Source organism: Mustelus asterias, chromosome 13 (genome assembly GCF_964213995.1).
Source record: "Mustelus asterias chromosome 13, sMusAst1.hap1.1, whole genome shotgun sequence".
NCBI classification, from domain to species: Eukaryota; Metazoa; Chordata; class Chondrichthyes; order Carcharhiniformes; family Triakidae; genus Mustelus; species Mustelus asterias.
Window position 1 is genome coordinate 9,473,969 of NC_135813.1, and position 27,080 is coordinate 9,501,048.

The window sequence follows — 27,080 nt, forward strand, 5'->3', positions numbered from 1 at the left end:
GCTGCTGCTTTTAGGCGTAACAATATTGGAGATGTGGAGGGAGTGGAGAATGACTGTTCGGAGTTTGAGGAAGAGAGAGCAAGGGATGGTTGAAGATAGGATGTCCAGGAACAAGATCAACCAGACTGACCCCGCCCCTCAAATGAACAGCCACGTAGCGAACAGTCGATCTTTACAGTCCTTTTACTGAGAGAGCAAACCTCTCACTAAATGTGTACTTGTCCAACAGTCAGATTGGTGGAATTCCTGGTGGAATGCTTTTCACACTATCCTCCCTGAGCAACTTTAACCGGGCATGGAGTTTGAGCTCCTGTTCAAAATCAGATCATTAATATCTGCCTAAGTCAAGAGCCCCTGCCGCGCTCCCTCTGTCTGACTGCCTTTATCCATTTTCTGAATGGGAGGGAAGATTTTTTTCCTCCCCGTTGGCTATCCCTCTTGTCAAAAAGAAAAACGGGCGTATTCATATGAACGTAGGGGTTCGGAGCAGACCATTGTAATCGGTGGGCGAGGAATTGACAGCTTGCGAAGTTGTTCCTTCTAATTGACTGAGACAGAATATCTTTGATTGAAAGTAAGGGGGAGTGACTGAGCTGCTTAAATCTGCAGCCTACCTATTATAGCATAGAATTTACAGCACCATTCGGCCCAGCTGGTCCATGCTGGCCCCCACACGCCTCCTCCCACCCTGCTGCATCTAACCCCATCAGCATAATCTCTGCAGCGGGTACGTTTGCCTTTAAGTAATCCTTATTTGGAGGCCGTCGTGGATTCTATCTCTTGTGTTCTGCCTTTCTTTATTCACGGTCCCAAACTTCACTCAAGTTGTGCTTTTGGACTGACGCAGTTGGCGAACTGACAGTTAAATACATTTCAATGTCACTTTTGTTGTCACAAGGGTGCCCGCTGTTTTCTGTTCAAATGGTGCTGAGTGACTGGGTTGGACATACTCTGCTGTGCCACTGCCAATTACTGATGAGTGGGTTGACCTATGGATTTTTCCAGTTTCCTCCTCGCTCCAGTGGAAGTGCTGGCAAGTCTCCAAGTGGCCACTCATCGCGTGTCAGCCTCCAACTAGGACTTACATTTATGTTTTATTTCATTTGTTGCTGGGATGTGGACATCGCTGGCTGGGCCAGCATTTATTGCCCATCCCTAGTTGCCCGAGGAGCAATTAAGAATTTTTTACATTTATTTATTGGTGTCACAAGTAGGCTTACATTAACACTGCAATGAAGTTAATGCAAAAACCCCCTAGTCGCCACACTCCGGCACCTGTTCGGGTACACTGAGGGAGAATTTAGTATGGCCAATGCACCAGCACGTCTTTTGGACTGTGGAAGGAAACCGGAGGAAACCCACGCAGACACGGGGAGAACATGCAGACTCCGCACAGTCACCGAAGCCAGGAATCTACCCAGGTTCCTTGGCGCTGTGAGGCAGCAGTGCTAACCACTGTGCCATGGTGCCATCCCACGTTACTGTGGATCTGGAGTCACATGTAAACCGGACCAGGTAAGGGCGGCAGATTTCCTTCCCTAAAGGACATCAGTGAACCAGATGGGCTTTTCCGACAATGGTTTCACGGTCATCAGTAGATTCTTAATTCCAAATTTTTTTATTTAATTCAAATTGCACCATCTGTCGTGGCGGGATTCGAACCCTGGTCCCCAGAGCATTACCCTGCGTCCCTGGATTCCTAGTCCAGCGACAATACCACTACGCCACCGCCTCCCCGATGATGGATTCTCTTGCTGCTTCGATGGATTTGAGCGTTCAGCAAGTTTAAAAATAATGTATACAAAGACTGTTTACAGTCTAGGCTAACGTCATCTCGTGTGTGATGTGAGGTCAACTGCAAATTGAGGCTTGACACAAGCGATAATAGAACAAAATTTGACGTGGAACCTCACGGAGAGATACTGGAACAGGCAAGACAACACTTTGTCAGAGAGAGAGGTTTTAATTAGCATCTTAAAGGAGGAGTGCGGATTAGAGAGGTGGAGTAGTTTATAAAGTAAAAGTAAAGTTTATTTATTAACCACAAGTAAGGCTTACATTAACACTGCAATGAAGTTACTGTGAAATTCCCCTAGTCGCCACACTCCAGCGCCTGTTCGGGTCAATGCACCTAACCAGCACGTCTTTCAGACTGTGGGAGGAAATCAGAGCACCCGGAGAAAACCCAAGCAGACACGGGGAGAACGTGCAAACTCCACACAGACAGTGACCCAAGGGAGGAATTCCAGTCATGAGACAGTGAATCAGAATGCTATTGAATTATGTGGAGCACCACAGTTGATCATAAAACCCTACAGTCCATTCGGCCCATCGAGTCTGCACCGACCACGATCCCACCCAGGCCCTATCCACATAACCCCATGCATTTACCCTAGCTAGTCCCCCTTACACTAAGGGGCAATTTAGCATGGCCAATCCACCTAACCTGCACATCTTTCGACTTGTGGGAGGAAACCGGAGCACCCGGACGAAATCCATGCAGACACAGGGAGAATGTGCAATCTCCACACAGACAGTGACCCAAGCTGGGAATCGAACCTGGGTCCCTGACGCTGTGAGGCAGCAGTGTTAACCACTGTGCCACCCTGCCACTCAATCTTGCAATCATCATTTTGCCTTGACCATCAAATCAGTGCATACACACACACACAGGCTTACAAGGACAGGCTGTGGTTTTGGAGCAGGAACCTCCTTAGCCAAGCATCACTGGAGCCTCCAGTTCTTCAGATATGAGCTTCGCTGGCTCGGCCAACATCTATTCCCAATCCATAATTGCCCCTGAGAAGGTGTTGGTGATCCGCCTTGTTGAACTGCTGCAGTTGATGTGATGAATGTGTTGCAACAGTGCTGTTAGGGAGGAAGTTCCAGTTTTTCAATCAACAACAATGAAGGAGCAGTGATATATTTCCAGATCAGCTAGTGTGTGCCACAGAGATGTCGATGTCGTTCCCCCCCCCCCCCTCAACCTGCTTCCCAAATAAAATCAATAATCCCCTCGTGCACTGGGTACCTTGAATATTCCTGCTCTATCTTCCCCATTTTTGATCAGTAAGGGAATCAAGGGTTGTAGAGATGAGGTGGGAGAGTGGAGTTGAGGATTTATCTTATCAAACCAATCATGATCTCACTCAACAGCAGAGAAGACTCGATGGGCCAAATGGCCTACTTCTGCTTCTACCTAACTCGTAACATCCTACAGTGCAGAAGGAGGCCATTTGGCCCATCGAGCCTGCACCGACCACAATCCCACCTGGGCCCTATCCCCGCAACCCCACGTATTTACCCTAGCTAGTCCCCCTGAATGAAGGGGCAATTTAGCATGGCCAATCCACCTAACCCGCACATCTTTGGACTGTGGGTAAAAGTCAGAATTTGCCCCTTGTTTTCGCTATCCAACAATTCCATTCTCAAATATGGACATTGGCTTTCCGTGCGACGCCCTATGTGGACGAATAGCCAGTTGACGCAGGGTGTTGAAGGTCACTGATGGATGGCAGTGTATTGGAGAGCCTTTGGCATTGTGGAGCTGTAGCTACAGGAGAAGAGGGCAAAAAATAGGAACGAGAGAAGCTTCCCTTTAACTCCGCTGACTTCTTACAAAGCAAGTGGTTTCACTCCTTTTGGGAGAAAGCTATATATAATGATTAAAACGTGGCCGCCTTGCCTTTTATCCTTCTCACCGTGTTGCACACGGCTCCGTGTGGTGCAGGTTTGAGGAGTTTACCCTGAGCTTCTCCGTTCTCCATACCCCCCCCCCCCCCCAGTCCCTCACCGCACCCGCCGAACAATGACCCCCTTCCCCCTCCCCACCCCCACTCTCCCCAACCCCCCACCGTCCACCCTGACAATAAATGGCCTGCTTCTCCATGGCGACCGGGCCATAAAGGGTGATGCGGGACTGGAATGCAATCGGGGTCGGGAGTCTGAAGCCACAGGACAGCCCAGATGACCCAGGCCTTGGGGAAGAGTGCCTGATAAATGACTGGTCCCCCCCCCTCTCCACATCACAGCAGATAAAGAAGCCGGCAAGGCCGCTGTGGCTCGATGAGCATAAGGTGGAATGATTGGAGGGTGGGGTTGGGGAGGTGGGGGGCGGAGGGGGGGGAATTCTCTTGTCTCTGGTGTTTGCAATTCAAAACTGGATGGAACTGGTGCACATACCCCCCAGGAAGGCCCTGGCAACAACCTAGCGCTGTGTTAATACATTGCTCGGCTGCTGAGATTTGCTTTCCACAAGACACGCTGAAGTCACTGCTTTTGAATCCCAATAAAAGAATTTGCTGAAAGTGCCCCTTTAACCTTGGTTGACTCGTCAAGCTCTCTCGCGATGACCCAGCGAGCCAGTTGGCAGGGCAACTAGGCCTGGACAATCACTTCAGCATTGCACGCATCTCCAGGGCGGGTTTTAAAAAGAAAATAATAAAAGGCACAAGATTTCACAAGGCCTGTCGGTGCGCTTATCGAAGTTAACATCTGAAGCGCCAGTCACTCTTGTTGTATCCCAGAAGGGCAAAGAAAATTACAGCACAGGAACAGGCCCTTCGGCCCTCCAAGCCTGCACCGACCATGCTGCCGGACTGAACTAAAACCCCCTACCCTTCCGGGGACCATATCCCTCTATTCCCATCTCATTCATGTATTTGTCCAGACACCCCTTAAAACTCACTATCATATCTGCTTCCAGTACCTCCCCCAGCAGCGAGTTCCAGGCACCCACTACTCTCTGTGTGTAAAAAATCTGCCTCATACATCTTCTTTAAACCTTGCCCCTCGCACCTTAAACCTGTGCCCCCTAGTAATTGACTCTTCCACCCTGGGAAAAAGCTTCTGACTATCCACTCTGTCCATGCCCCTCATAATCTTGTAGACTTCTATCAGGTTGCCCCTCAACCTCCGTTGTTCCAGTGAGAACAAACCAAGTTTCTCCAACCTCCCCTCACAGCTAATGCCCTTCATACCAGGCAACATCCTGGTAAATCTTTACTGGACCCTCTCCAAAGCCTCCACATCCTCCTGGTAAGTGGACAAGCGAGGAAGGATAGAAATGGAACCTATTCTTTACATACTTTATAAGCTTTTATTTACAGAGACACACATTTCAAACCTGCAGCTCTAAACCCAACAGTTTCAGTCTGTTCCTACATCTAGCAGCACAAGTGAATCCCCAGTCAATAGCCACCATCCGTACAATTAAAGACTCAATGATCAGATTCTTAGGAGGCGAGACGGGGTAACTGTTGGGAGGATGTTTCCACTCGTGGGAGAGTGTGGGACCAGAGGACATAGGATAAGGGGGTGCTCGTTTTAGACAGATTCGAGGAAAGATTTCTTCTAAGGAGGGTGAATCTTTGGAATTCTTTGCCCCAGGAGACTGTGGAGACCAAAACCTGGAACATTTCCAAAGCTGAGATCGATGAGTTTCTAATCAGTCAGGGAGTTGAGGGTTACGGAGATCTGGCAGGAAGGTGGACTGAGTGAGTGTTCGATCAGCCATGATTCTATTAAATGGCAGAGTAGGTTCGAAGGGCTGAATGACCTACTCCTGCTCCTATTTCTTATGGTCATCACACTTCTATGCTGCTCACTGGAGCTGAAGTGAAAGTGTAGAATATTTTGATAAAGGGGTACTTTATAAGTTCATAAGACATAGGAGCAGAATTAGACCATTCGGCCCAACGAGTCTGCTCCGCCATTCGATCATGGCTAATATTCTCCTCATCCCCATTTTCCTGCCTTCTCTCCATAACCCTTCAACCCATTACCAATTAAAAATCTGTCTAACTCCTCCTTAAATTTACTCACTGTCCCAGCATCCACTGCACTTTGGGGGAGCGAATTCCACAGATCCACAACCCTCTGGGAGAAGTAGTTTCTCCTCAACTCTGCTTTAAATTTGCTGCCCCTTATCCTAAGACCTCTCGTCCTGGAATGCCCCACAAGAGGAAGCATCCGCTCCACATCTACTTTATCCATACCTTTTATCATCCTGTATACCTCAATTTGATCTCCCCTCATTCTTCTAACTTCCAGAGAGTACAGGCCTAAACTGTTCAATCTCTCTTCATACGACAAACCCCTCATTATAAAAGAAATTCTATGTGAAACTACCTTTTTGGGGTTTGTTTTTCACTTTTTGTCTCGCTATGTGAGGTTGGAGATTTGTGCTGGGATACTGCTCCACAACCCCACACGCGTGCGCACACGCGGACACATATACACACCTTCTTTCCTTGTGAGATCCAGCAGTGATTGTCCGCAGCATAATTGTCCAGTGGCGGCAGCACACTGCCCTTACCTGACCATTATAACTTGCCACCAATGTATGAGAAGGTGCCAAGGCACATTGCAGACAATGAGGGAATTGAACAGACAGTATGATTAGGAGAGTATATGTTTTATATACTCCCTTTCCAATAGGATCACTAGACGGAAGGAACCTTGCTGATTTTTTTTTATTGATCGGGTTGTAGTGGTATTGTTGCTGGAATAGTAATCCAAAGACGCAGGGTAATGCTCTGGGGAGCCGGGTTCGAATCCCACCATGGCAAATTTGAGTGGATGATTCCGTGGTTAACACTGCTGCCTCACAGCGCCAGGGACCCGGGTTCAATTCAAGCTTTGGGCGACAGTGTGGAGTTTGCACATTCTCCCCATGTCTGCGTGGGTTTCCTCCGGGTGCCCCGGTTTCCTCCTACACTCTAAAGATGCGTGGGTCAGATGGATTGACCATGCTAAAATTGCCCCTTAGTGTCAGGGGATCAGCAGGGTAAATACATAGGGTTATGGGAATAGGGCCTGGGTGGGATTGTTGTTAGTGTAGGCTCGATGGGGTGAATGGCCTCCTGGACTGTAGGGATTCTATGATTCTATTCATATATTTATTGCACTCAACCCTGGAACACCTAGATAACAAGGACACCTATGTCAGACTCCTATTTATTGACTATAACTCAGCCTTCAACACTATTATTCCCACGAAACTCATCTCCAAACTCCATGGCCTGGGCCTCGGCACCTCCCTCTGCGAATGGATCCTGAACTTCCTAACTCACAGACCACAATCAGTAAGGAGAGGCAACAACACCTCCTCCATGATCATCCTCAACACCGGTGCCCCACAAGGCTGTGTTCTCAGTCCCCTACGATACTCCTTATATACCTATGACTGTGTGGCCAAATTCCCCATCAATTTGATTTTCAGGTTTGCTGACGACCAGCGTAGTGGGTTGGATCTCAAACAATGACGGGACAGAGTACAGGAATGAGATAGAGAATCTGGTGAACATAATCTCTCCCTCAATGTCAACAAAACGAAGGAGATTGTCATCGACTTCAGGAAGCGTAAAGGAGAACATGCCCCTGCCTACATCAATGGGAACGAAGTAGAAAGGGTCGAGAGCTTCAAGTTTTTAGGTGTCCAGATCACCAACAACCAGTCCTGGTCCCCCCATGCTGACACTATAGTTAAGAAAGCCCACCAACACCTCTACTTTCTCAGAAGACTAAGGAAATTTCAGCTACGACTCTCACCAACCTTTACAGATGCACCATAGAAAGCATTCTTTCTGGTTGTATCACAGCTTGGTATAGCTCCTGCTCTGACCAAGACTGCAAGGAACTACAAAAGGTCGTGAATGTAGCCCAATCCATCACGCAAACCAGCCTCCCATCCATTGACTCTGTCTACACTTCCCACTGCCGCAGCAAAACAGCCAGCATAATTAAGGACCCCACGCACCCCGGACATTCTCTCTTCCACCTTCCTCCGTCGGGAAAAAGATACAAAAGTCTGAGGTCACGTACCAACCGACTCAAGAATAGCTTCGTCCCTGCTGCCATCAGACTTTTGAATGGACCTACCTCGCATTAAGTTGATTTTTCTCTACACCCTAGCTATGACGGTAACGCTACATTCTTTTGCTTTCTTCTCTATGAATGGTATGTTTTGTCTGTATAGCGCACAAGAAACAATACTTTTCACGATGTTAATACATGTGACAATAAATCAAATCATTATTCCTTGTCCCTCCAAGTTAGGGGTACTGAGAGCAGGTGTAATTCTATCACTTGTGTGCCAGACATCCGCACTAACCCAGGGTGCTGAGGCCATTTCTATAACCGCAGCTTCCAGCTTATTTGGAAGAAGGTGTAACTGGTGTAATCAGCAAGTTTGCGGATGACACGAAGATGGCTGGACTTGCGGATAGCGAAGAACATTGTCGGGCAATACAGCAGGATATAGATAGGCTGGAAAATTGGGCGGAGAGGTGGCAGATGGAGTTTAATCCGGATAAATGCGAAGTGATGCATTTTGGAAGAAATAATGTAGGGAGGAGTTATACAATAAATGGCAGAGTCATCAGGAGTATAGAAACACAGAGGGACCTAGGTGTGCAAGTCCACAAATCCTTGAAGGTGGCAACACAGGTGGAGAAGGTGGTGAAGAAGGCATATGGTATGCTTGCCTTTATAGGACGGGGTATAGAGTATAAAAGCTGGAGTCTGATGATGCAGCTGTATAGAACGCTGGTAAGGCCACATTTGGAGTACTGCGTCCAGTTCTGGTCACCGCACTACCAGAAGGACGTGGAGGCGTTAGAGAGAGTGCAGAGAAGGTTTACCAGGATGTTGCCTGGTATGGAGGGTCTTAGCTATGAGGAGAGATTGGGTAAACTGGGGTTGTTCTCCCTGGAAAGACGGAGAATGAGGGGAGATCTAATAGAGGTGTACAAGATTATGAAGGGGATAGATAGGGTGAACGGTGGGAAGCTTTTTCCCAGATCAGAAGTGACGTTCACGAGGGGTGACGGGCTCAAGGTGAGAGGGGCGAAGTATAACTCAGATATCAGAGGGACGTTTTTTACACAGAGGGTGGTGGGGGCCTGGAATGCGCTGCCAAGTAGGGTGGTGGAGGCAGGCACGCTGACATCGTTTAAGACTTACCTGGATAGTCACATGAGCAGCCTGGGAATGGAGGGATACAAACGATTGGTCTAGTTGGACCAAGGAGCAGCACAGGCTTGGAGGGCCGAAGGGCCTGTTTCCTGCGCTGTACTGTTCTTTGTTCTTTAACCAAGGTGTGGTAACTTTGGCAGCGATCAAACCAAGGCTTTGTGACTAGATTTTCTGAGCCACTGGTGGAGTTGCTTAGGATCACAGCCGCCTTGGTGCAGGCCTCCAGCAAGCCCTTGTTTATCAGCATAAATCCCGACTGAACAAGCAAGCAGCGGACACCAATCACCGCCTGACAGCTGGGCAGAAAGCAGTATCAGCCAACATAGTGAGAAATGTTCATATCCCCCCCCCCCCTACTGAGCTGAGTTTGAAAGGGATTGATCCAGGGGCCTGTCATCAGAGCTTGGAACCGTGACTCAGCAGTAAAAACTTAGGGCGGCACAGTGGTTAGCACTACTGCCTCACAGCGCCAGGGACCCGGGTTCAATTCCGGCCTCGGGTCACTGTCTGTGTGGAGTTTGCAGATCCTCCCCATGTCTGCGTGGGTTTCCTCCGGGTGCTCCGGTTTCCTGCCACAGTCCAGAGATGTGCAGGTTAGGTGCATTGGCCATGCTGAATTGTACCTTAGTCTCGGGGCATTAGGTGCATGTGGTGAACCATTGTTGGTTCCCACCAGGTAGTGCTGAGCCATGGTCTGGCCAGTACTATGAGTCTGTAGATATGTTGCTGTTGGGGTTAGGGTTGGGCTGTTCTACCTGTTAATATAGTCCTATGGTACACCCCAGTTGGCTCCGCCTCCTGGGAGAGGTATAAAGGTCACTGCTCTGCCTGGTGACCCTTTAGTCTGGGATCATATACTGTATATAGTAGCTCTGTTATTGTTGGCAATAAAAGCCTTTATTTCCCGAGTACATCCAGCCTCTCGTGTGTTATATCGCGCATCAGTGCATAAATACGTGGAGTTACGGGGATAGGGCATGGGTGGGATTGTCGTTGGTCTAGGCTTGATGGGCTGAATGGTCTCCTTGTGCACTGTAGGGATTCTATGATGTTCAGTTCCTGGATGCCACAACCTTGTCTCCGAACAGAAGCAAGTGGGCAATTGATTTTACATCAGTCATGCTGTTGGTGAACCATGGTTTAGTGTAAGGTGGCAGGCCGGTGCTGATGGTGAAATGGCGATATTGGCAGATACTGTTTGTCATGTGCACTGGCCTTGCCACCACCCATGGTTAAAGTGATCAGGTCTCAATATCCCAGAGTTTTGGTCATTCAGGAATTATTTTAGACACATACATGTTCTCGGTATGTAGTTATATAGAACATAGAACATAGAAAGCCACAGCACAAACAGGCCCTTCGGCCCACAAGTTGCGCCGATCACATCCCCACCTCTAGGCCTATCTATAGCCCTCAATCCCATTAAATCCCATGTACTCATCCAGAAGTCTCTTAAAAGACCCCAACGAGTTTGCCTCCACCACCACCGACGTCAGCCGATTCCACTCACCCACCACCCTCTGAGTGAAAAACTTACCCCTGACATCTCCTCTGTACCTACCCCCCAGCACCTTAAACCTGTGTCCTCTCGTAGCAACCATTTCAGCCCTTGGAAATAGCCTCTGAGAGTCTACCCTATCCAGACCTCTCAACATCTTGTAAACCTCTATCAGGTCACCTCTCATCCTTCGTCTCTCCAGGGAGAAGAGACCAAGCTCCCTCAACCTATCCTCATAAGGCATGCCCCCCAATCCAGGCAACATCCTTGTAAATCTCCTCTGCACCCTTTCAATGGCTTCAACATCTTTCCTGTAATGAGGTGACCAGAACTGCGCGCAGTACTCCAAGTGGGGTCTAACCAGGGTCCTATAAAGCTGCAGCATTATCTCCCGACTCCTAAACTCAATCCCTCGATTAATGAAGGCCAGTACGCCTTCTTGACCGCATCCTCCACCTGCGAGGCCGATTTAAGAGTCCTATGGACCCGGACCCCAAGGTCCTTCTGATCCTCTACACTGCTAAGAATGGTACCCTTCATATTATACTGCTGCTTCATCCCATTGGATCTGCCAAAATGGATCACCACACACTTATCCGGGTTGAAGTCCATCTGCCACTTCTCCGCCCAGTCTTGCATTCTATCTATGTCTCGCTGCAACTTCTGACATCCCTCCAAACTATCCACAACACCACCTACCTTGGTGTCGTCAGCAAACTTACCAACCCATCCCTCCAATGACACCAATTCATCTTCGCCAACTTGAGCAGTGGATAACATTCTCTAGAAAAGAGAAGACTGAGGGGCAAGCTAATGTTCTGGTAGACCCAGGTTCGAATCCCGCCACGACAGATGTTGGAATTTGAATTCAGTAAAAATCATCTGGAATTAAGAATCTACTGATGACCATGAAACCATTGTTAATTGTCGGAAAAACCCATCTAGCTCGCTAATGTCCTTTAGAGAAGGGAATCTGCAGTCCTTACCTGGTCTGGCCTACATGTGACTCCAGAGCAATGTGGTTGACTCTCAACTGCCCTCAGAAATGGCCAAGCAAGCCATTCATAAGAACATAAGAACATAAGAAATAGGAGCAGGAGTAGGCCATCTGGCCCTTCGAGCCTGCCCCGCCATTCAATAAGATCATGGCTGATCTGAAGCGAATCAGTTCCACTTACCCGCCTGCTCCCCATATCCCCTAATTCCCTTATCGATCAGAAAACTATCTACCCGTGATTTAAACATATTCAATGAGGAAGCCTCCACCACTTCAATGGGCAGAGAATTCCAGAGATTCACTACCCTCTGAGAGAAGAAGTTCCCCCTCAACTCTGTTCTGAACCGGCCCCCCCTTATTTTGAGGCTGTGCCCTCTAGTTCTGGTTTCCCTTCTAAGTGGAAAGAATCTCTCCACCTCTAGCCTATCCAGCCCCTTCATTATCTTATATGTCTCTATAAGATCACCCCTCATCCTTCTAAACTCCAACGAGTACAGACCCAATCTGTTTAATCTCTCCTCATAAGCTACACCCCTCATCTCCGGTATCAACCTGGTGAACCTTCTCTGCACTCCCTCCAAGGCCAATATATCCTTTCGCAAATAAGGGGACCAAAACTGCACACAGTACTCCAGTTGCGGCCTCACCAGTGCCTTGTACAGTTGCAGCAAGACCTCCCTGCTTTTATATTCTATCCCCCTCGCGATAAAGGCCAACATTCCATTCGCCTTCTTGATCCCCTGCTGCACCTGCAGACTGAGTTTTTGCGATTCGTGCACAAGGACCCCCAGGTCCTTCTGCACAGTCGCACGATGTAATTTTTCTCCATTTAAATAATATTCCAATTTACTATTATTTCTTCCAAAGTGGATAACCTCACATTCGGTTGCATCAGTTGCTCAAGAAGGCACCACTACCTTCTCAAGGGCAACTAGGGATGGGTAATAAATGCTGGCCAGCCAGTGATGTTCACGTCCCATGAATGATTTTTAAAAAAACAAAGGCTTCCCATGCATTTCCTTCCATTGGATTAAATCAACCACTGTGCTGCAGATGATGTACAGTGTAGGTTTGGTTTGTCACATGGCAGTAACCACTCTGAATTCTTACTGCTCCACACAGTCCCTATTGTTAATAGAAGCCTAAAACCGTTCATGATGTGGAGATGTCGGCGCCGGACTGGGGTAAGCACAGTAAGAAGTCTCACTACACCAGGTTAAAGTCCAACAGGTTTATTTGGTAGCACGAGCTTTCGGAGCGCTGCCCCTTCATCAGGTGACTCACCTGAAGAAGGAGCGACATTCCGAAAGCTCGTGTTACCAAATAAACCTGTTGGACTTTAACCTGGTGTTGTGAGACTTCTTACTGTGAAACTGTTCATTTATCAAACGACGTGACTGGTTGGAAAAGTAGCAGCGAACCTGATGTATGGCAGGGATTTTTATGCATTGAAGATTAATCTGTCTTGGTGATATTCTAACTGTTGCTTAAGTGCTCTGAGTTTTCCAGCTTATATATTATTCACGTGATGTTTAATTGAACTTGTACATGTTTCACCGCCCCATCCCTACCCTGGACTTCCCCCAGTCGAATGTTTAAATAGAATCATAGAATCCCTACAGTGCAGAAGGAGGCCATTCGGCCCATCGAGCCTGCGCCGACAACAATCCCACCCAGGCCTTTTCCACTTAACCCCCACATAGTAACCTGCGACTCCCCCTGACACTAAGGGACAATTTAGCATGGCATTCCACCCGAAGCGGCACATCTTTGGAGTGCGGGAGGAAACCGGAGCAACCGGAGGAAACCCACAAAGACACGGGGAGAACGTGCAGACTCCACACAGACAGGTCCCTGGCACTGTGAGGTAGCAGTGCTAACCACTGGGCCACCGTGCCGCCATAAGTAATCATAGAAATCATAGAAACCCTACAGTGCAGAAGGAGGCCATTCGGCCCATCGAGTCTGCACCGACCACAATCCCACCCAGGCCCTACCCCCACATATTTTACCCGCTAATCCCTCTAACCTACACATCCCAGGACTCTAAGGGGCAATTTTTTAACCTGGCCAATCAACCTAACCCACACATCTTTGGACTTTCAAAAGTAAGCGCTAAGGGGAGAGAAAACCAAGTAGAATCTTACAAAAAGACTTCAAATAGTGATTCCTGTCAATGTTCACGGTTAAGTGCCCATTTCTTATCCTGTTAACAAACTTGCTGCTCTGATATATTTAAACTATATCCCTCTGACATTTGGATAAATAATGATTTTCTTAATCAAGATGGGAACGGTTTTCTTTGCCTTGTGATGACTCATCCAGTGGAGTTCCTCTTTGATCAGGAACTTGGTTTCCGTGAATCTATTTGAGCTGCAATGGCTTCTGACTGTTTAAAATTGTTTTAAATAATCTTGAGTTTCTGTGTGCCAGATTTTTCTATTCGAAAGTCTTGGCCAAATTTTAGAATCATAGAATCTCTACAGCGCAGAAGGAGGCTGTTTGGCCCATCGCATCTGCATCAACCACAATCACATTCAGGCCCTATCCCCATAACCCTTTTGCATTTAACCTAGCTAGTCCCCCTGACGCTAAGGAGCAACTTAGCATGGCCAATCCACCTAACACATCTTTGGACCATGGGAGAGACCACAAGATGTAGGAGCAGAATTAGGCCACTCAGCCCATCGAGTCTGCTCCACCATTCAATCATGGCTGATGTTTTTCTCATCTCCATTCTCCTGCCTTTTCCCCATAACCCCTGATCCCCTTATTAATCACGAACCTATCTATCTCTGTCTTAAAGACACTCAATGACCTGGCCTCCACAGTCTTCTGCGGCAAAGAGTTCCACAGATTCACCATTTTCTGGCTGAAGCAATTCCTCCTCATCTCTGTTCTAAAGGATCATCCCTTTAGCCTGAGGTTGTGCCCTCTGGTTCTAGTTTTTCCTACTAGTGGAAACATCCTCTCCACAGCATGACTGATGTAAAATCAATTGCCCACTTGCTTCTGTTCGGAGACAAGGTTGTGGCATCCAGGAACTGAACATCATAGAATCCCTACAGTGCACAAGGAGACCATTCAGCCCATCGAGCCTAGACCAACGACAATCCCACTCTATCCAGGCCTCGCAGTATCCTGTAAGTTTCAATAAGATCCCCCCTCATCCTTCTAAACTCCAACGAGTACAGACCCAGAGTCCTCAACCTCATATAACAAGCTCTTCATTCCAGGGATCATTCTTGTGAACCTCCTCTGGACCCTTTCCAGGGCCAGCACATCCTTCCTTAGATATGGGGCCCAAAACTGCTCACAATATTCCAAATGGGTCTGACCAGAGCCTTTTACAGGCTCAGAAGTGCATCCCTGCTCTTGTATTCTATCCCTCGCGTAATGAATGCTAACATTGCATTTGCCTTTCTAACTGCCGACTGAACCTACACGTTAACCTTAAGAGAATCTTGAACAAGGACTCTCAAGTCCCTTTGTGTTTCTGATTTCCTAAGCATTTCCCCATTTAGAAAATAGTCACTGCCTCCATTCCTCCTTCCAAAGTGCATAACCTCTTTTCCACGTTGTATTCCATCTGCCACTTCTTTACCCACTCAGAACCTGTCCAAGTCCTTCTGCAGCCCCCCTGCTTCCTCAATACTACCTGTCCCTCTACATATCTTTGTATCACCTGCAAACTTAGCAACAGTGCCTTCAGTTCCTTCTTCCAAATCATTAATGTATATTGTGAAAAGTTGTGGTCCCAGCACCGACCCCTGAGGCACACCACTAGTCACCGGCTGCCATCCTGAAAAAGATCCTTTTATCCCCACTCTCTGTCTTCTGCCAGTCAGCCAATCCTCTATCCATGCCAGGATCTTACCCTTAACACCATGGGCGCTTAACTTATTTAACAGTCTCCTATGCGGCACCTTGTCAAAGGCCTTCTGGAAATCTAAATAAATCGCGTGCACTGGTTCTCCTTTATCTAACTTCCTTGTTACCTCCTCCAAAGAACTCTAACAGATTTGTCAGACATGACCTCCCCTTGACGAAGCCGTGCTGACTCATTTTATCATGCACTTCCAAGTACTCCACGATCTCATCTTTAATAGGGAGCAAACTGGAACACCCGGAGGAAGCCCACACGGACACAGGGAGAATGTACAAACTCCACAGCACCAGGGACCTGGGTTCAATTCCGGCCTCGGGTGACTGCATGGAGTCTACACGTTCTCCCCGTGTCTGCGTGGGTTTCGTCCAGGCGCTCCTCCCACACTCCAAAGATGTGCGGGTTAGGTGGGTTGGCCATGCTAAATTGCCCCTCGCTATCAGGGGGACTAGCAGGGTAAGGACATGGGGTTACGGGGATAGGGCCTGGGTGGGATTGTTGTGGGTGCAATCCGGATGGACCAAATGGCCTCCTCCTGCATTGTAGGGATTCTATGATTCCATTCTATGATTAAGCAGTAATCGATCTGGAAATTTTGCAGAACAAAAATGCTAATCTTACTACCCAAACCATTGTGTTTTCATTTGCTTTAGGGGATATTCGACAGCTTCTGGTGTGGATTAAAAACAACTTGCTTAAAGAGCGGCCAGAACTTTTCATTCAAGGCGACACTGTGTAAGTTCAAGTTCAGTTCCCGATTCATTAGTGTCCATACCTGTGCGGTGTATGTGTACGCCTGCACTTGTACACACGCACACACACACACATGGCTCCATGAGTAACCCAGCCACAGAGACCGGACTGAAACAGACTGCCCTCAAATCTCATGTCTTGGCCTTTGTCTGGTTATTTGGTATCGGCTGGGGCACCACAATCGGCCTCAGTAACCCTGTACCAAGGCTGTATCGTTTCCCTTTTTATACTTCATGGCGTTGGTCAGGCTGCAGATGAATTTAATTTGAATTAAATTAAAGGTGGAATTTAAAACGGTGGCACAGTGGTTGGCACTGTTGCCTCACAGTCTGGTTCAGCCCATCCTCACCTAACGAAAGGGCAGCGCTCCAGAAACTTGTGCTACCAAATAAACCTGTTAGACTTCAACCTGGTGTTGTGAGACTACTTACTGTGCCTCACAGCGCCAGGGACCCAGGTCCGATTCCCGGCTTGGGTCACCGTCTGTGCAGAATCTGCACGTTCTCCCCGTGTCTGCGTGGGTTTCCTCCGGGAGCTCCGGTATCCTCCCACAGTCCGAAAGACGTGCGGGTTAGGTACATTGCCCATGCTAAATTCTCCCTCAGTGTACCCGAACGGGCGCCAGAGTGTGGCGGCTAAAGGATTTTCACAGTAACTGCAGTGTGAATGTAAGCCTACTTGTGACACTAATAAATAAACTTTAACTTTTTCAAACTTTTTATCATTTGCCTTTTTATACATTACGGCGTTGGTCGGCCTGTAGATGTTAATGAGTCAGGTCGTTGCTTTATGAAGATTGATTGAATTGGAATTCCTGGCCTGTGCTCACTGACACCGCTCGGTGTTATCGTTCTGAATCACACAGTTTCTGGAATATTCTGAATCACTGTTTGCTGAGCAGTCTTGGCTGGAAATCTGGGCTGACTTGTACAAAACTATGAAGAGCCAAAGAGTCTCCTCACCCCATGGGTAGAAATGATGTAATGAAAGCAGCCTGGCACTGTGCATTGGCACCAGTAACTTCACTGCCAACCCCGAGCCCAATCACAGGGTTGTTTCCAACGGGATTTTGTTTTTCTAAGTACCTTCTGTCCGCAGGAGGCTTTTCACTGAAGGAATGTTCCATTGTTCAGGGAGAAGAGGAACCAGCTGGGCTTTCCACCCACACGTCTTTATCTATCGACCATGAGGCACATTGTTGTGCAAGGCCCGAGATCAAAGATTGAGCATGATTCTCCCGTGGTTGAGTAGCCGGCTGCTGCTGAAGGATGGCCACTCAGCGAGGTCTTACTTCCACTCACCTTGGACCCGTGACCTTACATGGAGAGACGATGGCCTGGTGTATTATTGACCCCAACTCCACTCCGCCCCCTGCTCCCCTCGCCCCACCTTCGCCCCCAACTCCCCCCCACGGCCCAATTTCCCTCGCCCCCCCGAATCCCCCCTTGTCCCCCCGAATCCCCCCTCGCCGCCCCCGAATCCCCCCTCGCCTCCTCCGAATCCCCCCTCACCCCCTCGAACCCCCCCTCGCCCCCTGAATCCCCCCTCAACCCCCGAATCCCCTTTCACACCCCCGCATATCGACACACTCCCGGGGACCCCCCTGTAAAATATCGACACACTCCCGGGGACCCCCCTTTAAAATATCGACACACTCCCGGGGACCCCTCTAAAATATCGACACACTCCCGGAGACCCCTCTGTAAAATATCGACACACTCCCGGGGACCCCCCTGTAAAATATCGACACTCCCGGGGACCCCCCTGTATAATATCGACACTCCCAGGGACCCCTCTGTAAAATATCGACACTCCCGGGGACCCCCGCTGTAAAATATCGACACTCCCGGGGACCCCCCTGTATAATATCGACACTCCCAGGGACCCCTCTGTAAAATATCGACACTCCCGGGGACCCCCGCTGTAAAATATCGACATTCCCAGGGACCCCTCTGTAAAATAGCGACACACTCCCGGGGACCCCCCTGTAAAATATCAACACTCCCGGGGACCCCCCTGTAAAATATCAACACTCCCGGGGACCCCCCTGTAAAATATCGACACACTCCCGGGGACCCCCCTGTAAAATATCGACACACTCCCGGGGACCCCTCTAAAATATCGACACACTCCCGGAGACCCCTCTGTAAAATAGTGACACACTCCCAGGGACCCCTCTGTAAAATATCGACACTCCCAGGGAGCCCTCTGTAAAATATCGACATTCCCAGGGACCCCTCTGTAAAATATCGACACACTCCCGGGGACCCCTCTGTAAAATATCGACACACTCCCGGGGTCCCCTGTGTAAAATATTAGCACACTCCTGGGGACCCCCCTGTAAAATATTAGCACATTCCTGGGGACCCCCCTATAAAATATTGGCACACTCCCGGGGACCCCTGTAAAATATTAGCACACTCCCGGAAACCCCCTGTAAAATATTGACACACTCCCGGGGACCCCCCTGTGAAATATCAGTGCACTCCCTGCAAATATTGACTCAATTCCAATCTTATCTTCCCAAAGACCTTGCCAAGCACCCAGAGGGAAAAGCACAGCATCATTGTTTTACGGGGAACATTTTTAATAACATGCAACAATACAGATAACAAACTAATAAAGCAATAAATTTTGAGACTGATGAAAATAATAATCCCTGGATATTTATATCCATGACCAGGGTTTATCAGCACGCACTGTGGTAAGCTGCAGTGTGAAAAGGGATTGCTGCGTGGAGGCTCTCTGTTTGTCAGGGAGTCACACATAATTTGTGTTACATCAGGCCTGGTGACACATGGTGTCGGGGGTCAGGCAGCAAGGGGGAGCTGTGTGGCATGAATATTTAATGTTTCTCATTATTTTCCTTGCATCTTAACTGAGTATTTGTCATTAAGTTTGGTGGGGACTTGTTTGAAACGCGGCTTCATTTATAGGCCCCTTTGTACTGGATATTTATTTGTGCGTGGGTGCTTTCTAATTAGACTTGATTGAACTTTTAACCTGTAATGTTTAAGCTCTATCCTGCCGACAGCTTGTCCCCTTAAGGTCTCACCTCAGCCTTCATCAATGGTAAAGACACTGCGCTCTTAGCGTGCAGCGAGAAAATGCTCCAAACCCATCACCCTCCACCTCCCCCTAATCCCCCGTTCAATTATTGGTGCAATATTTAGTGTGACACTGAGCGTTATATTAGTCCCAGCTTTGATCTCTGGCCCCCTGTTGTTCTCGGTTAGCAGTAGCTGAATGGCCCAAGCTGAGGAGCAAGAATAATCACCCAGGGCTCCCGGTTCTGATGTCCACCAAGTGGAGGGCATTAGCTAGGAGGGGAGGTTGGAGAAACTTGGTTTGTTCTCACTGGAACGACAGAGGTTGAGAGGCGACCTGATAGAAGTCTACAAGATTATGGACAGAGTGGATAGTCAGAAGCTTTTTCCCAGGGTGGAAGAGTCAATTACCAGGGGGCATAGGTTTAAGATGTGAGAGGCAAGGCTTAGAGGAGATGTACGAGGCAAGTTTTTTACACAGAGGGTGGTGCGTGTCTGGAACTCGCTGCCGGGGGAGGTAGTGGAAGCAGATACGATAGTCACTCTTAAGGGGCGTCTGGACAAATACATAAATAGGATGGGAATAGAGGGATATGGTCCCCGGGAGGGTGGGGGTTTTTAGTTCACATGGGCAGCATGGTCGGTGCAGGCTTGGAGGGCCAAAGGGCCTGTTCCTGTGCTGTAATTTTCTTTGTTCTAAGTGACATTTACCACAAAGTGCCCGTTTGAATGAAGGATCTCATAGAAATCATAGAAACCCTACAGTGCAGAAGGAGGCCATTTGGCCCATCGAGTCTGCACCGACCACAATCCCACCCAGGCCCTACCCCCACATATTTACCCGCTAACCCCTCTAACCTACGCATCCCAGGACTCTAAGGGGCAATTTTTAACCTGGCCAATCAACCTAACCCGCACATCTTTGGACTGTGGGAGGAAACCGGAGCACCCGGAGGAAACCCACGCAGACACGAGGAGAATGCGCAAACTCCACACAGACAGTGACCCGAGCCGGGAATCGAACCCGGCTCGGGTCACTGTCTGTGTGGACATAATCTTGCATTTATTTGGCAGCTTTCACGACCTCAGTATGTCTCACAGTGCTTTACAGCCAATGAGATACCTTTTCAAGTGTAGTCACTGCGAGGGAAAAATGGCAGCCATTTGGCACACAGCAAACTTTCACAAACAGCAACTAGATAATTTGTTGTCGTGAGACTAAAAACGTAGTAAAAAATTTAAAATAATAAAAGTTAGGGGAGGCGGTGGCCCAGTGGTATTATCGCTGGACTATTAATCCAGAAATTCAGCTCATGTTCTGGGGTCCCGGGTTCGAATCCCGCCACGGCAGGTGGTGGAATTTGAATTCAATTTAAAAATATCTGGAATTAAGAATCTACTGATTTCCATGAAACCATTGTCGATTGCTGGAAAAACCCATCTGGTTCACTAAAGTCCTTTAGGGAAGGAAATCTGCCGTCCTTACCTGGTCTGGCCTACATGTGACTCCAGAGCCACAGCAATGTGGTTGACTCTCGACTGCCCTCCAAGGGCAACTAGGGATGGGCAATAAATGCTGGACCAGCCAGCGATGCCCATGTCCCACAAATGAAATTTTTTAAAAATGCCAGTGGGTCAGCCAGATTCTTTGGAGAGAAAAATGAGCCAACATTTCACAGAAGGTCATCATCCTGCAAATTAAACACTTATTTTTACCTTCGTAGATGCTGTCTGACCGGCTGAGTATTTCCAACCTTTCCTGTTTTTATTTCAGATTTCCAGTATCTGTGGTATTTTGCTTTTGTATGTGTTTTCAATGATGTTGGTTGATGGATAGCAATTGGCCGGACGCTGCAGAGAACTCCCCTGCTCCTCTTCACCAAAGTGCCATGGGATCTTTTACCTGAGATGCCTGTGGATTTACCTGAGGATGCCTGGAGTCTCAGCCAAAAGACGCCACGTGATGGTCCACATTCTGGTGTTCCAAGAGACAGCGGATACACTGGTTATAATCCCCCAAAGTTCCCTCGATTCTTGAATGACCCCGGTGGATTGCAATTTAGTAAATGCACGTTGCTGTCAAAGAAAGGAGGGAGGGAGAAAGGGGGAACTACAGGCCGATTAGGTTGATATTAATTGTCAGGAAAATACTGGAATCTATCATTAAGCAAGTTCTAACAATGCACTGAGAAAATCGTAACATTGTCATAGAATCAGAGAATTCCTACAGTGCAGAAGGCCATTCGGCCCATCAAGTCTGCACCGACCACAATCCATTTTGCCCTATCCTCATAACCCCAAGCATTTACCCTAGTTAGTTCCCCTGACACTCAGGGGCTATGTACCATAGCCAATCAACCTAACCCACACATCTTTGGACTGTGAGAGGAAACCCACGCAGACACGGGGAGAATGTGCAAACTCCGCACAGACAGTGACGCAAGGCCGGAATCGAACCCAGGTCCCTGGCGCTGTGAGGCAGCAGCGCTAACCGCTGTGCCACCGTGCTGCCTTTGTTAACCGTTTAAAACCTAGAGGAGAAATTTCTTCCCTCAGAGGGTTGTGAATCTTTGGAGTGCTCTACCCCAGAGAGTTGTGGCTGCTCCATTGTTAAGGCTGAGATATGACGTGGAGGTAGATTGTTAAGGCTGAGATAGACAGATCTTTGTTTACTTGGGGAATGAAGGGATCTGGGGAGTGAGCGGGGAAGGGGAGTTGAAGCCAAAGATCAGCCACGATCGTATTGGACGGCAGAGCGGGCCTGACGGGCCGAATGGTCTATTCCTGCTCCAATTTTTCATGTTCTTGCCTCTGAGAGTGCAGCACTGCCTTGGTACTGCCATGCAATGCCAGCCTTGGTGTGGCAGTCGAGTTAAGGCTAGATCAGGTATGGCTGTGATGTGCCCTCTTTGGAGGAGCATTCCAAACCCCCCTCCCACCCCCCCATCCCTCCTCACCACCTGGGCTCACAGAATCATCGAGGGATTGACGGTGGCACAGTGGTTAACACTGCTGCCTCACAGTGCCAGGGACCCGGGTTCGATTCCCGGCTTTGGGTCACTGTCTGTGTGGAGTTTCCATGTTCTCCCCGTGTCTGTGTGGGCTTCCTCCGGATGCTCCAGTTTCCTCCCACGGTCTGAAAGACGTGCTGGTTAGGGTGCATTGGCCGTGCTGAATTCTCCCTCAGTGTACCCGAACAGGCGCCGGAGTGTGGCAACTAGGGGTATTTCACAGGAACTTCATTGCGGTGTTAATGTAAGCCTTACTTGTGACACTAATAAATAAACTTCAAACTTTAATCCAAGGCTCGTGGTCCCCAGGGAAGTGGGACCCAGGATGAATCCGCGCTCTGAAGAGAGGCTGGAAAAGAACTGCAGATTGTCTGATTTTATATTTGTTGAGGTGTTTCTTTGCCAGATCCTACTCTGCTGTCAGAATGCACAGTGCGCTGTCGCAGACTCCAGATTCTGCCTGGCCCTGAGGAAACACTTTAAAATTCAGGGCACTGCGAACAGCTTGAAGTGTGCGACGCTGCTTCTTAGAGGAAAACAATTAAAGTGCACTGAAGATCAAACGGCTTTTCCAGCCAGCTCTGATCACTAACTGATGTACTGAAGCTTCCCCTTTGTGGACGTACTTTAAATTAATAGCTCCGATAGCATTTCCGAGTGTCACTTTAAGCATGCCTCTCCTCTGTCTGTGTGCACTGCTGAGCTCCCAGCTCACTTGTGTGGGATTTAGTGATTATAGCGGTGACTGTACAATGAATCAGGGGGGAAGTTGACTCTGGGGGTAGGTGCTGGCACCCACTGCTTGCCCACTGAGCACGGCACTGGGTCGAATGTTATTTTTTACTTGTGCTTAACACGGTTGCTGAGGAGCCTTTAGGAAGTGGGGAGAGGTGGGACCATTGGGAGGGGTGAGTTTGCAGGGATGTGAAGGTGGCAGAAATCTCTGCTACCGACGGAAGCAAAGCAAGGAAATGGTCCAGAGACAAAGGAATAGGAGACACAAGCTGAAACTTGGGGTCGCTGGAGGTTGTTGAGGTCGCGAGGGGCATGGATGTGAACAGGTTTGTACATGAGAATAATTATTGGGAGGATGTTATGGACAAAGCCTACAGTTCTCTGGTCACACCTGACCCAGTTCTGGTCATCAAGATACAAGGAGGGAGACGTTGAGTGTTGGCGGTGTAACTTCTCGCTGCAATAAAGCTGATTACAAGTGTCAGGGCATTGTTGTGCGAAAAGTTTGGAGCAGCTTGTAGTTGAGGAGGTCTCCATCTTACAGAGGTGTTTCTGTTCGTGAATGGAATGCAAAATGTTAATTCTGAAAACTAAACCAAGGGAAACGTCTGCTCGAACTAGTGAAAGGCAGATTCTGGACCGCTAATGGACTTCAGAATGGAAGCAAAAGCTCCAAGATTGTAAGAGACTGATGCGGCAGTGCAAGGACTTGTACAGGGTCTTTGGATGAATGAACTAAGAAGGAACATGATTGTAATCACGCGAGACATTGTGTTAAATGGATACAGCCTGAATGCGGTGGACGTAAGTTGAGGAGGAACTTCTTCACCCAAAGGATTGTGAATCTGTGGAATCCCCTGCCCAGTGAAGCATTTGAGGCTACCTCATTGAATGTTTTTAAGGCGAGGATTGATACATTTTTGAACAGTAAAGGAATTAAGGGTGAGCGGGAGGGTAAGTGGAGCTGAGTCCACGAAAAGGTCCGCCATGATCTTATTGAATGGCGGAGCAGGCTCGAGGGGCCAGTTGGGGCCTACTCCTGCTCCTAGTTCTTATGAGACCAATGTATAGGAAACGGGGAGCTGGTGTGAGTGAGGAGACAGTAATGAACGAACAAACAGGGCATCGTACAGGACAGGAATGTGGGGCTGGGGATATGACCTGCCAGGTTGAAAGATGGGTGAGGCTGAGGATGGGACGGGATGCGCGTAACAGCTTGTGCAGATTGGCAGCGGCCGGCGGAGTTTAGAAGAAGCTGAGGGAAATGGAGAAGCAGATGCTGGGCAAGTTGTTAAATATCTCCCCCGCAGCTCAGCTTCCCCAGTGAGGGTGAGGTCATGCCCACTGCAATGGCACCCGTTTAGGAAGTGAAATCCTATTGAGTAGGTCATTGTATTAAATGGATACAGCCTGAATGCGGTGGAGGGGGTGGGGGGGAGGCGCTGGCAGGAGAATGGGGGGGGGTGCCGCTAGCAGGAGATGAGGTCCGCCAGTGGCCCGCCTGCTAAATGCCACCAGCCATTAAGAGACTCAACCACACAGATTGGGAAAGACTATAGTTCATTCCAGACTTTGGCTGAGTTTGCTAATGTCATCATAGAATCTTGGAATCTCTACAGTGCAGAAGGAGGCCATTTGGCCCATCGAGTCTGCACCAACAACAATCCCACCCAGGCCCTATCCCAATAACCCCAAGTATTTTACCCACTTATCTCCCTGACACTAAGGGGCAATTTAGCATGGCCACTCAACCTAACCTTGCACATCTTTGGACTGTGGGAGGAAACCGGAGCACCCGGAGGAAACCCACACAGACACGGGGAGAATGTGCAGACTCCACACAGACAGTGACCCAAGCCGGGAATTGAACCCGGGTCCCTGGCGCTGTGAGGCAGCAGTGCTAACCACTGTGCCACCCATGCTCTCAGCCTGGGGCTGTGATTCGGATGCTAAACGTTACTTGGAGGGTTGGAGGTGGGAAACTCAGGACCCCCCCATCACTGTCCAGGATGGAAAGGTTGAGAGGTCTGTACCACAGTAGAAACAAGACTGGGTTTTGTGGTGCCTGGGGTCACAGATGAAGAATATTCTTTTGGGTGAAATATGAAAGAGTATTTTTTTTATATGAATTGAAAGGATGTGTGCATCGCTGGCTTAGGTTTAGCATATACTGCCTATCCCTAATTGCCCTTGAGAAGGTTGTGGTGAGCTGCTTTCTTGAACCTCTGCAGTTCATGTGGTGTCGGGACACCCACAGTGCTGTTTGGGAGGGAGTTCCAGGAATTTGACCCAGCGACGATGATAGGAACGATGATACATTTCCAAGTCAAGATGGTGTGTGACTGGGAGAGGAATTTGCAGTGCACCTTGTAGATGGTACACACTGCTGCCACTGTCCGTTGGTGGTGGAGGGAGTGGATGTTGCCACTCAAACGGGCTGTTTTGTCCTGGATGGTGTTGAGCTTCTCGAGTGTTGTAGCTGCACTCATCCAGGCAAGTGGGGAGTATTCTACCACACACCTGATTTGTGACTTATATATGGTGGACAGGCTTTGGGGGGTGAGGAGGTGACTTAGTTGCCGCAGGATTCCTAGCCTCTGAGCTGCTTTTGTAGCTACACTATTTATGTGGCTCGTCTAGTGCAGTTTCTGGTCAATGGTAACCCCCAGGATGTTGGTAGCGGGGAATTCAGCGACGGTAATGCTATGGCATATCAAGTTGCAATGGTTTAGATCCTCTCATGTTGGACATGGTCATTGTCTGGCACTTTTGTGGTGTAAATGTTACTTGTCACTTGTCAGCCCAGTCCTGGATATTGTCCAGGTCTTGCTGCATTTGGACATGGACTGCTCCAGTATCTGAGGAGTTGGGAATGGCGCTGAACATTGTGCAATCATCAGTGAACATCACCACCCCTGTTATGATGGAAGACAGGTGATTGATGAAGCAGCTGAAGATGGTTGGGCCTCGGACACTAACCCTGAGGAACTCTTGTGGAGATGTCCTGGAGCTGAGATGACTGACCTCCAACCGCCACAGCCATCTTCCTTTGTGCTAAGTGTGACATAAACCAGCAGAATGCTTTTGCCCTGATACCCATTGATTCTAGTTGCGCTAGGACTCCTTGATGCCACACTCGGTCGAATGCTGCTTCAATGTCAAGGGCAGTCACTCTCGCCTCACCTCTGGAGTTCAGCTCTTTTGTCCATGTTTGAACCAAGGCTATAATGAGATCAGGACTTGACCCTCAAAGTGAGCCTGAACTGAATGTCTGTGAGCAGGTTATTGCTAAGCAAGTGCCACTCGTCAGTGACCCCTTCCATCATTTGATTGACGATCGAGAGTAAGACTGGCCAGAAATTGGCTGAGTTGGATTTGTCCTGCTTTTTGTGTACAGGACATACCTGGGCAATTTTCCACATTGCCAGGTAGATGCCAGTGTTGTATCTGTACTGGAATATCTGGTGCAGTGAGTGAGAAGTCAGCAATTGCATGTGGACAATTGTGAGATAATTAATAAAATGATTTACAAGCTCCAGACTTCATAGAATCCCTACAGTGCAGAAGGAGGCCATTCAGCCCATCGAGTCTGCACCAACCACAATCCCACCCAGGCCTTATCTCCATAACCCCATGCATTTACCCTAGTCCCCCGACACTAAAGGACAATTTAGCACGGCCAATTTACCTAACCCACACATCTTTGGACTGTGGGAGGAAACCGGAGCCCCCGGAGGAAACCCACGCAGACATGGAGAGAATGTGCAAACTCCACACAGACAGTGAGTGACCCATGCCGGGAATCGAACCCGGGTCTCTGGCGCTGTGAGGCAGTAGTGCTAACCACTGTGCCACCGTGCCATCCGTCTTGAATATAAAGGTAAGGAAGTATTGTTGCAACTATACAAGGCAATGGTGAGGCCGCCTGGAGTATTGGGCACAGTTTTGGTCCCCTTATTTGAGGAAAGATGTAGTGGCATTGGAGGCAGTTCAGAGGAGGTTCACTAGATTGATTCCAGAGATGAGGGGTTTGTCGTATGAAGAGAGATTGAACAGTTTAGGCCGACACTCTCTGGAATTTAGAAGAATGAGGGGAGATCAAATTGAGGTATACAAGATGATCAAAGGTATGGATAAAGTAGACGTGGAGCGGATGCTTCCTCTTGTGGGGCATCCT

The 27,080-nt window shown here is 48.7% G+C and overlaps 1 protein-coding gene across 2 annotated transcripts in view; it reads left to right on the forward strand.

Moving 5' to 3' along the window:
- urm1 (ubiquitin related modifier 1) overlaps positions 1-27,080 on the forward strand; it is a 66,251-nt gene that overhangs the window by 26,695 nt on the left and 12,476 nt on the right. Inside the window, exon 3 of one of the 2 annotated variants that reach the window (XM_078226302.1) lies at positions 16,011-16,092. In XM_078226302.1, coding sequence (XP_078082428.1) covers positions 16,011-16,092 — 82 coding nt within the window. Of the gene's footprint in view, positions 1-16,010; positions 16,097-27,080 lie in introns of those variants that run through there. The other variant, XM_078226303.1, reaches the window with a different exon arrangement.